The sequence below is a fragment of the Pezoporus occidentalis genome, unplaced genomic scaffold (genome assembly GCF_034315485.1).
Source record: "Pezoporus occidentalis ecotype Australia unplaced genomic scaffold, CSIRO_AGI_Poc_V1 ctg13, whole genome shotgun sequence".
NCBI classification, from domain to species: domain Eukaryota; kingdom Metazoa; phylum Chordata; class Aves; order Psittaciformes; family Psittacidae; genus Pezoporus; species Pezoporus occidentalis.
Genome location: NW_026913103.1, coordinates 2939921 through 2952740, shown reverse-complemented (window position 1 = coordinate 2952740; position 12820 = coordinate 2939921). Strand labels below are relative to the sequence as shown.

The 12820-nt window shown below is 38.3% G+C and overlaps 1 protein-coding gene across 2 annotated transcripts in view; it reads right to left on the bottom strand.

The window, feature by feature from the left end:
• Positions 1–12820, bottom strand: part of SMAP1 (small ArfGAP 1) — an 81662-nt gene that overhangs the window by 2088 nt on the left and 66754 nt on the right. For both annotated transcript variants that reach the window (XM_062608146.1, XM_062608147.1), the window contains 3 exons: positions 5676–5803; positions 2211–2379; positions 1259–1587 (listed from right to left, as the gene is read on the bottom strand). In XM_062608146.1, the coding sequence (XP_062464130.1) occupies positions 1259–1587; positions 2211–2379; positions 5676–5803 (626 nt within the window). The remainder of the gene's footprint in view (positions 1–1258; positions 1588–2210; positions 2380–5675; positions 5804–12820) is intronic.

Sequence of the window (12820 nt, the reverse complement as noted above, 5' to 3'; positions counted from 1 at the left end):
CTAGTTGTTAATCTCTTCTGGAGCACAATTCTTAGGAAGCAGACTCTATAAAGCACACTATGCTAATTGGCAAAGCAAGCTCTCCCCCTTTCAACTGAGCTAGAGCTTAGATCACAGTTCCCCTACAGACTGGAGGATGTCAGCATGCTGGTAACACCTGATGCGCCAGGAGTACGGAAACATGTAAGAGCTTGTTCTCTGAGCCAACCTTTACTATGTACTTAATAAGAAGCATGATTTTCATTTCAAAGCTGATGCAGGTCTTTTTAAAGCTACATACCTCAAAAAAGACTTAGCAGTAAATCCACAGCTTTTTTTTTTTCAGTTTGACATTTTGAAATTCTCACCTTTTACAAACTACTTTTCAAAGCAGAATGACAGCCTGGTTTATCCATGTAAGAAATCCTGCTCACCTTCATAAATGTTCACACCAGAGGACTGAGCAGAACAGTAAACATTAACATAAACCAGTCTGAGTAAGTCACTAAGGTTCACTCCCTGAATTACCAGAGTAAGCAGCATGGAATTATTATATTGTTCTCATAATTCAAACGATAGTATGACAAAAATAGTTGCTATCATCCACACTGAACTCTGAATGAATCGTTTAGGTTTGTTTCCCTCTTCCCCAATAAACTCTCAAATACCCAATTTCAAGATGTTTCATTGGATAATGTACAAATATAGTATACTAACTAACACTAACATATGAGTAAGAGTACACTAACACTTCTAGAGAACCTCTTAAACATGTTTAAGAAATTTAAGAACATAGCACAGAAATGCTACAGATAAATAATAGATTAGCCTAAGCAAATTATTTACAGGTGAAGGTTAGAGAGCCCAGCACTCCACATTCCCCTGAAATTTATCTTGAAGCCTGCAAATGAAAGTACTGATTGTTAATGGCTGTTCTCAAGCAATTAAATTTTGCTTTTATTTACAAGGCAGTGATTATATTTCAGTATTTTGTAACTACAGCTAAGCTAGTTTTGTACCTGTCTAGTTCAGATGCCAGGGTGAGAGCAGCTACGGAACCTGGGCTGACTCTGCTCTACTTTGGCAACATTTATTCTCTGCTTAACTATCAGTTATCTTCAATTGAATTATCCACTGATTTTTTAACATGGTCCTCTGAGCAGTTCCTAGCAGTCTGTAACTTGGCCACACCGCTGCCTTCCTCCTACAGCCTACATTGTGTATCTGCAAAGCAGCGTCGTCTCTAAAGCACTCTTGTCTGGGAACAGCAAGTCTTTACCTGAGAGAGGTTCCATTGAGCTTGCTGGCTTTGCTGCAATCCATACTTATTTTGTGGCGTGGCCATCTGTCCCACCATTCCACCTTGAGGTCCAACAACATTTTGAGGAAGTCCCATCACACCAGTTTGCGTAGTACCAGTAAATCCATTGGGCATTCCCATTCCTACCATCACGCCTGTGCTCTGTCCCATGACTGGCACCGATTGTCCCATCATGTTTCCCATCATCCCAGTTGCTGCAGGCACAGGGACTCCCATGGCTGGAAAGCCTTGAAAATGAGTTGGTGGTTGTGTGGTAAATGGCATAGAAGATGACCCCATGAACATACCTGCAGTAGAGAAGGGAAGATTTCAGCAAAAGTGTTTTGTGATGTTCTCCCTCATCACCTAAGTCCGAAGTGCACCACACTAATTTCAAAGGATAACTTTGTCAAGTTGTACATCAAAGCTGTAAATTTAGTTCCTGGTAAAAGCAAAAAACTGCTTAAAAACTCTCAAAGGTGACTTGTCACCATAGGTTAACTACCAAAAAGAGTCTAGCAAATTCCTCTGGTCAACCAGAAGCTTTTAATGGCAGTATTGGAGATCTTTGCTTTCCCACCAATGGAGCTGAAATCAAGATATGACCTCTGTCCTGATCCTGGCAGTCTCTTTGCACAGTGGAGACTCACTCCTCAAGCAATGAATTAGAGAGCAGAAGCTGCATTCACAAACCTTTCAGTAAACTGTGTACTTGATAATTTGAACAGCTATAAATAAAATCACACACTGCTTTGTTTTTCTTTAGCTTCTGTATTACATTTCAGTACCTTTCTCATTTTTATAACTGATAAAAATCTCCATTTTAATATAGGCAGCAGGTAGCCAACTGTAGTTTTACACTTGTAGTAGATAACTATTGTAGGTAAAGCTTACAATAGGACCATGTAGAAAGCTTTGCAAAATTATTTACCAGGAGCATTTTGCTGCTGCATGGTTCCTGTGCCATACAGTGACAAGATGGAGTCTTTGGAGAGCTGTTTCTTGGCTGACTCTTCGGATTTTGTTGTTTGCTCAGTGAACAGATCAAGGTCCCCGGGTGCCACAGACAAGGTGGCAGCTGCTGGTTTAGTGGAAGTGCTCTGGGAAATAAAGGTCAAGACAGACTACTGAATGAAACCTGCTGCAGGTGGGACATTAAATATTTACTACACAGCTTCACTCCTGAACCAGGTTAACCCCAGTTCATCTACAGAAGTTAACTTTAAGTAAATAAGGATTTAAAAGTAAATGGTATGACCAAAGATGGAAATGCAATACATATGATACAGAAGAACCACCAGACTGAATGGAGGTTACAAGGAAAACTAAATCCCCAACCAGCTCCAGTGTGTACACATACAGATTATTAATTCCTGTTGCTCTGATGTTTTTCATCAGTGAGAAGCATAAATCATGAGCTGTAGTTAGATTATGAAAAATAATTAGGAAATCACAAGGAGATTGCAATTAACATCTCATTAATCCTCATGTAGGCAGAATAGATTAAAGAAGAGCTAAAACGAAAGATGAAGTGGTTTGAAATAAACTACTACAACAAGAAAAACTATTTTTGGAGAAAGGGCAAAAGTAAAGTTTTGGTTGATTCACTTAAAGTAATAAAATTTCTAAAATACATAATTTATAATTGGCTTAAAGTTCCTAAAGCACATTGCATTTATTGAGAAGGCCTAATCATCTGGAGTCTTCAGTACAGGAAAGACATGGGCCTGTTGGAGAAGTCCAGAGCAGGGCCACAAAAATTAGAGAGCTGGAGCACCTCTCCTATGAGGAAAGGTTGAGAGAGCTGGGGTTGTTCAGCCTGGAGAAGAAAAGGTTCTGGGGAGATCTCAGAGCAGCCTTTCAGTTCTTAACAGGGGCCTATAAGAAAGATGGGGAGAGACTTTTTAGCAGGGCCTGTTGCGATAGGATGAGGTGTAATAGTTTTTAAAAAGGGCAGATTTCAGGCTGGACATGAGAAAGGAGTATCTTCACTGTGAGGGTGGTGAGACACTGGAACAGGTTGCCCAGAGAGATGGTAGACACACCATCCTAGCTAAGAATGACAGACCTTCACACAGTTCCTATACAATGTTTGGCAACAAAAACCCTGTTGTATATAATTTAGCTATGCGCACTTTACATACTAAACACACATCGTACATACAACATACACATCACTAAACATACAAAATGTCTTTCATCCTTTTTTCTGTCCAAGAATACTGCATAGTGGATAAATCTATACCATTTCTCTCCATGAATACTGCATAGCAGATAAATCTATAGCATATGCCTTTTATCTAGTTTTATAGTAGGAGCTGGTTAAATCAACTCTTTTTAAACCCCCTTGTGTTTACTAATGGGCAAAATTCTAGGAAAAAAGTTACTCCTTCACATGTTGCTCTTTACCAGTCCTTTATAAATTCAACAGCTTTTACTAGCATCCAGCTATAGGGAAGAGCAGGAAGTAATATTCTAAGCGGTTTTGAAACCTGTAATAAAGACACATATCTGACAGCAGAGTCAAAGTGCACATGATTCTGAATGCTCAAGTGACATTTGAAAAAGCAAAAACAAGCAGGTCTGTTTTCATCTTAAAATCATGTCTTGGCTATGTCAGTGGTTATAAATCCTCAGGTTTGCAGACATCACATTGTTTCACTCTCATAATAAAACATTCAAACAGACATTTCTGTGCTCCAGAGTGCCATAAAACCATGTGCATTTAGCACTAAATGCTGCCTTTCAGGTTAAGCTAGAAAAGACAAGCAATCCTGTGAAAAATCAAGTCATACATTGCTTCTACAAATCAGTCTGAGGAACAGCATTAAATTCTCTTCTTTTTCTATGTTCAGAAATCCCACTGCGGCATCTCAGAAGCACCTACACTCTGTAGAACATCATGGTAAGTATCTCCTGAGTAAGAAAGCAAGCCACACTACCCCACATTTGGTCCCTTCTTCTATTTTAATGCATTCTGTTAATAGATATTGAAACAAGTGCTACTCATCTCAACTTAAGAATTTGCCATAGATATCTACTCTAAATTTTCCAATTCCAAAGACAGGAACTCACTGTTTGGGTGCTCAACTGCAGAAGTCCCCAGGTGGCTGAACCACCTGGGTGGCTTAAGGCATGGTGGGAAGCTTGCTCTATCCATAGCTTCATGATTAAAAAGAAACGTGGTTTAAGTCTCTAAAATCCTATCTAGCACATTGCACAAAGACAGCCCTCAGCAACAAGTAGGGAAAGGAAGAGTAAAGGTTAAGGAATAAAAATTACAATCAAATCTGCTGAACAACATGGATATCCTTTGACCAAAATGATTAAACATAAAATTTGGAAATGAAATTACAATATGCCAGTTCAATCAGAATTCCTTTCCATCATCACCCCTTCCATTTCATGTATTATGAAAACTACTGGATAAACAAGTACATATCACAGGTCCCAAACCATGAAATCAAGAACACAAACAGTTCTTTCCAGTTCAGCAGAGTGAAACACAAAGCCTTCTGCAAAATTAAGCTTATAAATTACCTTAAAATGGCCTCAGAGATGGGGAGATGAGCTGAGTACTCCTCCAAAGCCTCCCTCTCAGAAGCCACTCTGGGTAAGGAAGCCTGCACATGCACATTCTGATCTGTACCAGCCCTGTTCAACACCAACATTCTTTGAGGCTGACAGGTACTTTAAGACAGCTGCAGCTTTAAGGAGTTCCTTTGTGTCCCAAAGCTGCATTTCTCAGCTACTGCAGGCAATGGGGTTGCTTCCAAACTGTTATAGCTATAAGAGACGGAACACGCCAGGCGCAGGGGTTATGCTACCCTTCCTTGAGGAAAGACAGGCATACAAGTTCCAAGATGAGACAAAAGATCAGCACAGGTAGCTGTATTAGTTGCTCTTGATATCCATTCTTGATTTTGAGAAACTTGAGACCCCAAATCTTTAGCATCTCTAAGACAGAAGCATCTGCTGTAGCCTCTCCTAAATATCAGCATCATAAATCAGTAAGAGGTCTTGAAAAATATGACTTAGAGCCAAATAACCTAAGAACATAAAGTATATCCAGCAATACCTATTAAAAAAGAACAAGACAAAACAATATAAATGAAAAGAAAACATGACTACCATCACCAGGGTAAGACAGAATCCAATTTAGCTGAATAACCAGGGAGAATCAGAAGGGAAGACCACACTGCCTCCTAATGCTATAATATAGCCTAGCAGTATAGACATCTGAAGGGCTGAAAAAAATCTAGCCATTACTGCTTAAAGGGTTTCCAGCCATAAGTGTGAGAAATATGAATCCTTTCTGTGTGAATGAACAATTCCCTGAAGGAAAATATGCACGAGTGCACAGATTTACACACACATGTAACTAAATAAATTTTACCTGAGCAGGAGGTGCAGCAGCTGCTGGTAAAGGATTAGAGATCATTGGACCAAAGATATCCAGGTCATCATTCAGCGTTGTGACAGCAGCAGTGCCTCCATTTGTAACAGATGCTTCAGCTGGACCATCTTAAACAGACAAGAGAATCACATTTAAAGCGAAAATAGTTAATATTTTAAAAGTATGAGAATAATTAAAGCTTCAGACATACACTGACAAACTAACATGGCAATACATTCCAAATTTTCAACACAACAAAATACAGATTGCCACCCTTTAATTTTAAAAAGAATCAAGAACGTTAAATAGTCGATACATATTTCAGAAAAAGTCACTTTCTCCTTTTACTAAACAATAAAAAGTTATTTTCCAGTGTCTTACACCCACAACAGTTATCTACTTGAGTGAAAAGATCAATTTCAAGAGCAGAGGTCAATCACTGGAATACCAGCATTAACAATTTGGTGATAACACATGAAACATATGTCTTACTACACCATAGAAACACGTAAGGCCGAAGGCAGATGTGAGACTTAGGCACTTTAATGTTTCTAGAAGTCTACTGTGGAGTCCGATTACTAAAAAGCATAGTTAAGATGCAGTACTTAATTAAAGTTATAGGAAGCTTCCAACACTTATTTAAAATAATACAATGCCGTCTCTCATGTAACCACAACATTCTTTCCCAATTTAAAAAAATAAAGAAAAAAACACCGAATAGAACAATAGAGTAAGTTTATTACTTAGAAAGAGGGTTTCTCTTTGCTCTATTTTTTTAAAGAACACAAATAACTGGCAGCCTATAGTAAGATTTTTCTCCCTGCATGTCAAATACTGTAATTTTTCATTACTTTGTTCTGCACACTGCAGTTGGAGACTATCCTCCCCAGTAGCCCAGGATACTCACAAGTTGGAACAACATAGCAGAAACAGTAAGAAGCACCAGTCACTTCACTAGTCTGGAAATCACTTGACTGGGAAAATATCACAGAAGACCAACAAGATTTTTGGCTGTTAACTCATATGGGATGGCACTGCATTCTGAGACAATCTGTTGAGAAGATCACGCTCAGGGATGCCTTCTCATTTCTGTCTGCTTTCCAACTCCAGTGGAAGTTGGCCACCCTTTAGCTGCCTTGCATGAAAGCGTTTGTTTATTTTAAAAGTAAAGACTGTGACTGCCATGTATTTGAAAACTTGACACAGAAGTCATGAACATCAAAATCTGGCAATATGGAACACGTCAGGAGTTACCACCATCCATGCATATCTGTATTCAGGTCTTACAGTACACATACTGAACTTGTGCTTTAGTATGTATAGGAAATGTAGGGCAGCTACAGCAGCCACGACTTCAAACTGACTTCAGCATATGTAAAATCCCCAGCCTATTTCTTAAACACTTACTCTATCTCTCTCATACAGGGAATTATGAAACAACCAAGCGTAAGGGTGCTGGTCTGCAATTCCTTCAGAACTATATTCTTGCTTTGGTGACTACTACAGATACACAAATTATTTTACAGTCTAATTTAGTATCAAACATGAACATTAATAGCTTGGTGTTTGCCAATTCTCAAATCCACTTCATGTCAAAGGGAACTTTAAACCAAATTGCGCATGCTAGCAATGGCAAGCAGACCCAATGACAAAGACCAAAATACACTAAAGACAGGGATATGAGAAGCACAAAGTGAATGGCCTTCACAAGAAACTGAATCTTAGCAAGTGTATTTATTACCCAAACTTGTGCCAAGTTCATGAGGATTAACTGTCTGCAAGAATTAAGAAAGATCAAACAAAGGCAAAACAAGCATGGGAATAGCTTGGCAATATTTGATCTTCAATGCTGAGTAAACAGTGAGCAGCCTGAACAATGACCATGGGGTAAAGTACCTACCTAAGCGCATTTCACTATGCTGTCGTGATCTGACTTTGCTGGAAGGACTGCCTTTCCAACAGTTCTGCAAACCGAAGTTACAAACTCATCTATGAGTTTGGGTGGCATGGTTTAGTGCGAGGTGTCCCTGGCCATGGCAGGGGGGTTGGAAGTAGATGATCTTAAGGTCCTTTCCAACCCTAACTGTTCTATGATTCTACGATTCTATGATTATGACAAAGCTACTTGCATCTTAGCACAAAGGTCTTCTCCTTCCCTTATTTCTGTTCTGACAAATGGAAGTTAGTGGACAGAAAAATGACCATACGTATAATCTGCTCCACCATTTCATCCACATCAGTGTTTTCAGATGTGTGTAAATGTACTGGCAATTTAAGTAACAAGCTTCTTTTGAAGTCATTCTGCAGACAGGCAATTCTAAAAAGATCTCCCCAAAGGCTCACTGTTTCAGATAAATTCAGGAATGAACTGTGCATAGTATTAATGCAAAATGATTGTCTGGAATTAATAATTTAGTGTTCTAATTTTCTCAGTAAGGTATATGTATTAAAAAAAAAAGTCTCTCTTGTCATATTCCAAAGTGGTTCAGTTTCGCTGAACATAAAGTTTAACTGAAAATTTAAATGTAATCATTTACTAAACCATGCATTTAGAATATTCACAGGAAAACACATTTGCAAGAACAAAGTATTTTTCAAGTATTTAAAATGCTACTTATAAATTAAAACTATGAAAACCCAGGGTTTTGCTAGACTGCTTCTGTAAGAGTGTTATTTGGTAATGTACATACCTTTTATCTCTTACTCGATTTTATGCTACAAAATAAATGCACAGTCTCTATGAGTACAGAAAACAGACATTTTGAATTACTGTTTACAACACAATTTTAAGCCTGAATGAGTAGTATTAACAGATGATCCTGTCTTACTGATTTCTCAAAAAATGTATCAGATAGAATATTTATACCTATTAAAAAGCAACTCTGAAAACATTCACTCCTCCCCTGAAACAAAAAGATTCCATAAAGAACTATATTTAAGAATACAGAAGAAACCTAAGAGTGTTTTCACTTCAGTTTATTACCTGTATCAATATTAGTATCTTTAAATACACACATGCATGCAGGCAATCACAGACTTTTACGTCAACATAATAGTTCACACTTCTTATACAGAGATCGCTGGAATGGGAAGCCCAGAGAAACTGTGAATGCTCCACCCCTGGTGGTGTTTCAAGGTCAGAGCCTTGGGTGACATGGTTTAGTGTGAGGTGTCCCTGCCCATGGCAGGGGGGTTGGAACTAGATGATTTTAAGGTCCTTTCCAACCCTAACTATTCTGTGATTCTATAATTACTGGTATTTGCGATTTCAATGCGCCAGGTCATGGATTAGGAAGCACTTTCTCCTTTCCCTTCTCATTTTAAAGTATTTCCTTACTATAAGAAAGATACTCCAGCAGAGTTCTGAGTTCTAAATCATTCTAAGTAAATTACTTTTCATTCAACTTCTGCTGCCTACCATTAAAAACTGATTAGAAGAAGTGGCGTGTATTTGACAGAAGGAGACATGGCTGTAGCCTTTCCAGGGAACAGGTGAAAATCAGATTAAGTTATACAGGCCTGTATGAATATTTTGAGAAGTCTGCAGTTTCAACCATCACAGAATTGCTCTGAATCAACTAATTTCTTATCAACAGTACTTCCATTGCTTTTCTGGAAAATACATCCATAGCTAGGAATGAAGTTTTAGATGTGGCAGAAGCCATTGCAATAAGAGCACAGGCAAGGCAGAACTTCCACACTCAGTCAGAGAAGGTAACATGGAATGTCAATAGATGCTGTCCTTCATTTCAAACTCTTAGCTGTGATCCCAACACTTCTCTTCTTACAAGTTATGACAATATGACAGAAAACATCCAACTGCTGTCTGCCATACTGTGCAACAGCAGATGCTGCCTCTGAATTCAGATCAGGAAGTATTGTTTAAATTTGATAGGAGAAACAAAAGCTATTTACTGGGATATTTAGTGACTGAAAGGTTCCAGTAAAGTATACCTTTACAGTGCTTTTCTGTATACATTTTACTAATGCCTGACATGACAATTTCCAATTCAGTGCTGGCTTAGTTATGAAACCTTTCATATACACCATTAATCCTTGGTATATTTATCTGCACTAACAGTGAGAATGACCATAAGAAGAGTTTCAAAGGCACGAGAAGGGAACACAAGAAAGAAACTCTGCTCTTAAGCTTTGCATTGTGCTTCTGAAACTCATTTTCTATGGGGCAAACTATTTAAAAGAAGTTTGTTACTAAGCTGCCATGTATTTTTATATATACAACCATTTATGGCAGCCATACCAAGACTTGCAATAGAGCGAGAATATGCATATGATTATTTATTATACCAAATTGCTAGGAAGATAGAACTGAGAGAAAAGGTTCAATACTGGGGCAAAGATACAAAACAATGTTTGCCTGTCTGAAATTATTGTAGAGCTATTTATTGCATTAATAAAATTTTGTTTACTGATAAAACCTTTGCAGAAGTGAAAAAGCATTCACAGGGAGGCCATTTCTATATAATACTTCTTAAAATAGAATGTGGAAAGCCATAAAGCTAACAATACTGTATGCCTTAAATGGTTGTAAAGGTTTTCATTTTGGGTAGATACATTGCTTACTTAAGCATAATCTTAACATAGCAGCAATACTACAAATGTTAACGTGTTTACAAGCTCAAGAAATGATTCCATGCAAACCTGGAGAGGTTCAACAGGGAAAAGTGTAAGGTCCTGCAGATGGGACAGGGCAGCCCCCAGTATCAGTAATAGGTGGGGGATGAGGGACTGAAAGCAACCCTGGAAAGGACTCAGGATATTGGTAGATGTAAAGTTGGACATGACTGGACATGTATCAAAAGAAGTGTGACCAGCACGTCAAGGGAGGTCATTTTTCACCTCTACTCTGCTCTGATGAGACCCCAGTTGGAGTACTGTGTCCAGCTCTGGGTCCACCAGCATAAGATGGATTTGAACCTGTTGGAGCAAGTCCAGAGGAGGGCCATGAAGACAAGGAGAGGGCTGGAGCACCTCTCCTATGAAGACAGGCTGAGAGAGTTTGGCTTGTTCAGCCTGGAGAAGGCTCGGGGAGACCTTATAGCAGCTTTCCAGTATCTTAAGTGGGCTTATAAGAAATATGGGGACAAACTTTGCAGCAGGACCTGTAACAAAAGAACAAAGGGCAACGGTATTAAGCAAAAAGACGGTAGATTCAGACTGGGTATAAGGAAGATATTTTTCACATTGAAGGTTGTGAAGTGCTAGAACAGGTTGCCCAAAGAAGTTGTGGATAGCCGATCCCTAGCAACATTCTAGGTCAGGTGAGGTTGGACAGGACCCTGAGCAACCCAGTCTAGTTGAAGATATCCCTGCTTACTGCAGCAGGGTTGGACTAGATGACCTTTCAAGGTCTCTTAAAACCCAAACTATTCTTTGATTCTACGAGTCTGTGATCTATAAATGCATACATGATATTTATGTACTTCTAAAAAATCTTTATAATTTCTTAAATGCAGCTTTCCAACTTACGACCAACCATGCTGCTTTGGCACTTACCAAATAATACCAACAAACATACATTTCTGACTTATGCAACATCCAGCTGCATTTCATATCATGATTAAGCTCTCAAAATCTCACAGGATTCCTTCAGCGAATATTTCCCAAACATGAGCAGATAAGCAGCTTTCAGCATATTGCATTTCCCCTCCAACTACGCTGAATGAATGCCCCATACATCATATTCAGTTAACAGTAACAGCCTAGTAAATTTCTTATCTTCTGCTCAATCACTGTAACTTACTAACAATGGTTATTCCAGAATGTAAAATTGTCTATTTATGAAGGGCACATCTGCTCTTATTGTCTAGGGACAACATGGTAAAGTATGTAGAATATGTAAAATGTACATTCTTTCTTTCTGATAATTCTGTAAGGTAATAGTTTAAAAAACACCAATTTTTCATTTTTTTCTGTATGTTGAAATGATTTCCAAGTGATGCACCTTGACAAACAGAATGATCAAAAATTGCCTTCAAAAATGATCAGAATGATCAAAAATCTTCAGAGAAAGATTCCCACTATCACACATAGCTATCATACAGTTTTTTACAAGTATTTAAGAAATCTATTTACATCTACCTGGCCTAAGTGAAGAAAGCTACCTTGAAAGACAAAACCCACAAAGTAGCAGAGAGCACAAGGTTAACACCAGAGAGATTAAAATACAGCCCTGGTAATGGGCTAAGTGCTGAAGAACCATGGTTTATGCACTGTGACTTTCAAACTGAAAAATGTTTCCTATAATTCTCCTATTAAAAATCAATGTTATAAAATCCCATACTATTGATTTAAGAATCAATTTTAAGTCCCCACATTTTCAGTAGTGCACAATTTCACTGTGGACAAGAATCAAATAATTGAAGAGGTACTAAAAAAGCAGCTTCAGTTTTAGCCGACAGAAATAGGCTGTGATTTCTCACGGCGTGAGAAGAGACAGAAGGAATTTGGAGTTGCACAGCAAGAACACTGACAGTAGTGCTTGTGGAGAACGTAAGAATATTTAGCTTGTACATGTCCATTTCCCCACCTTTCTATGTCTGGAGCACTGAACTAAAACCTACTCTGAATCAAAAGGCCAAAAGCCACGAATCCTGTTGGATCATCAGAAAGAGAACATCCAAACAGCATCTAAATAATAAACCCACTGAACAGAAACTCCAAGGAACCACATGAATCTATGTAAAAAATCTCAGATGAAACACAAACATAACAGTAGAGTCACTGAGGATATTATGCCACTTCTGCTATTACAAGATTTAAAGATACAATTTGCCTAAGCATACTATCTTGAAAAATTTGAAAATTGTAAAGAAAAAGAACAATTTACATTGTCTAACTACTGTTTTCACTGAGTAAGTCCTATCTCACAGGATGTTTACCTTCTGCTAAGGTTACTATTAAAAACCCAACTGAGACATAATAAGCAATGATCCAAAGGTTAACCCCATATCCAAAGCCAGCACCGAGGCTTACTCAAGAAAATACTTTGCATGAAGCTGGGCTGTTTTGAAAGCCAAAATTATTCTAGCATGAATTGTCATCCATTAAAATTACTTAATTTGCCATCACAGGCAATTCTGACCTGCCCTAGTAAAAGCTACTGCTGCTCTTCATTTGCAGAA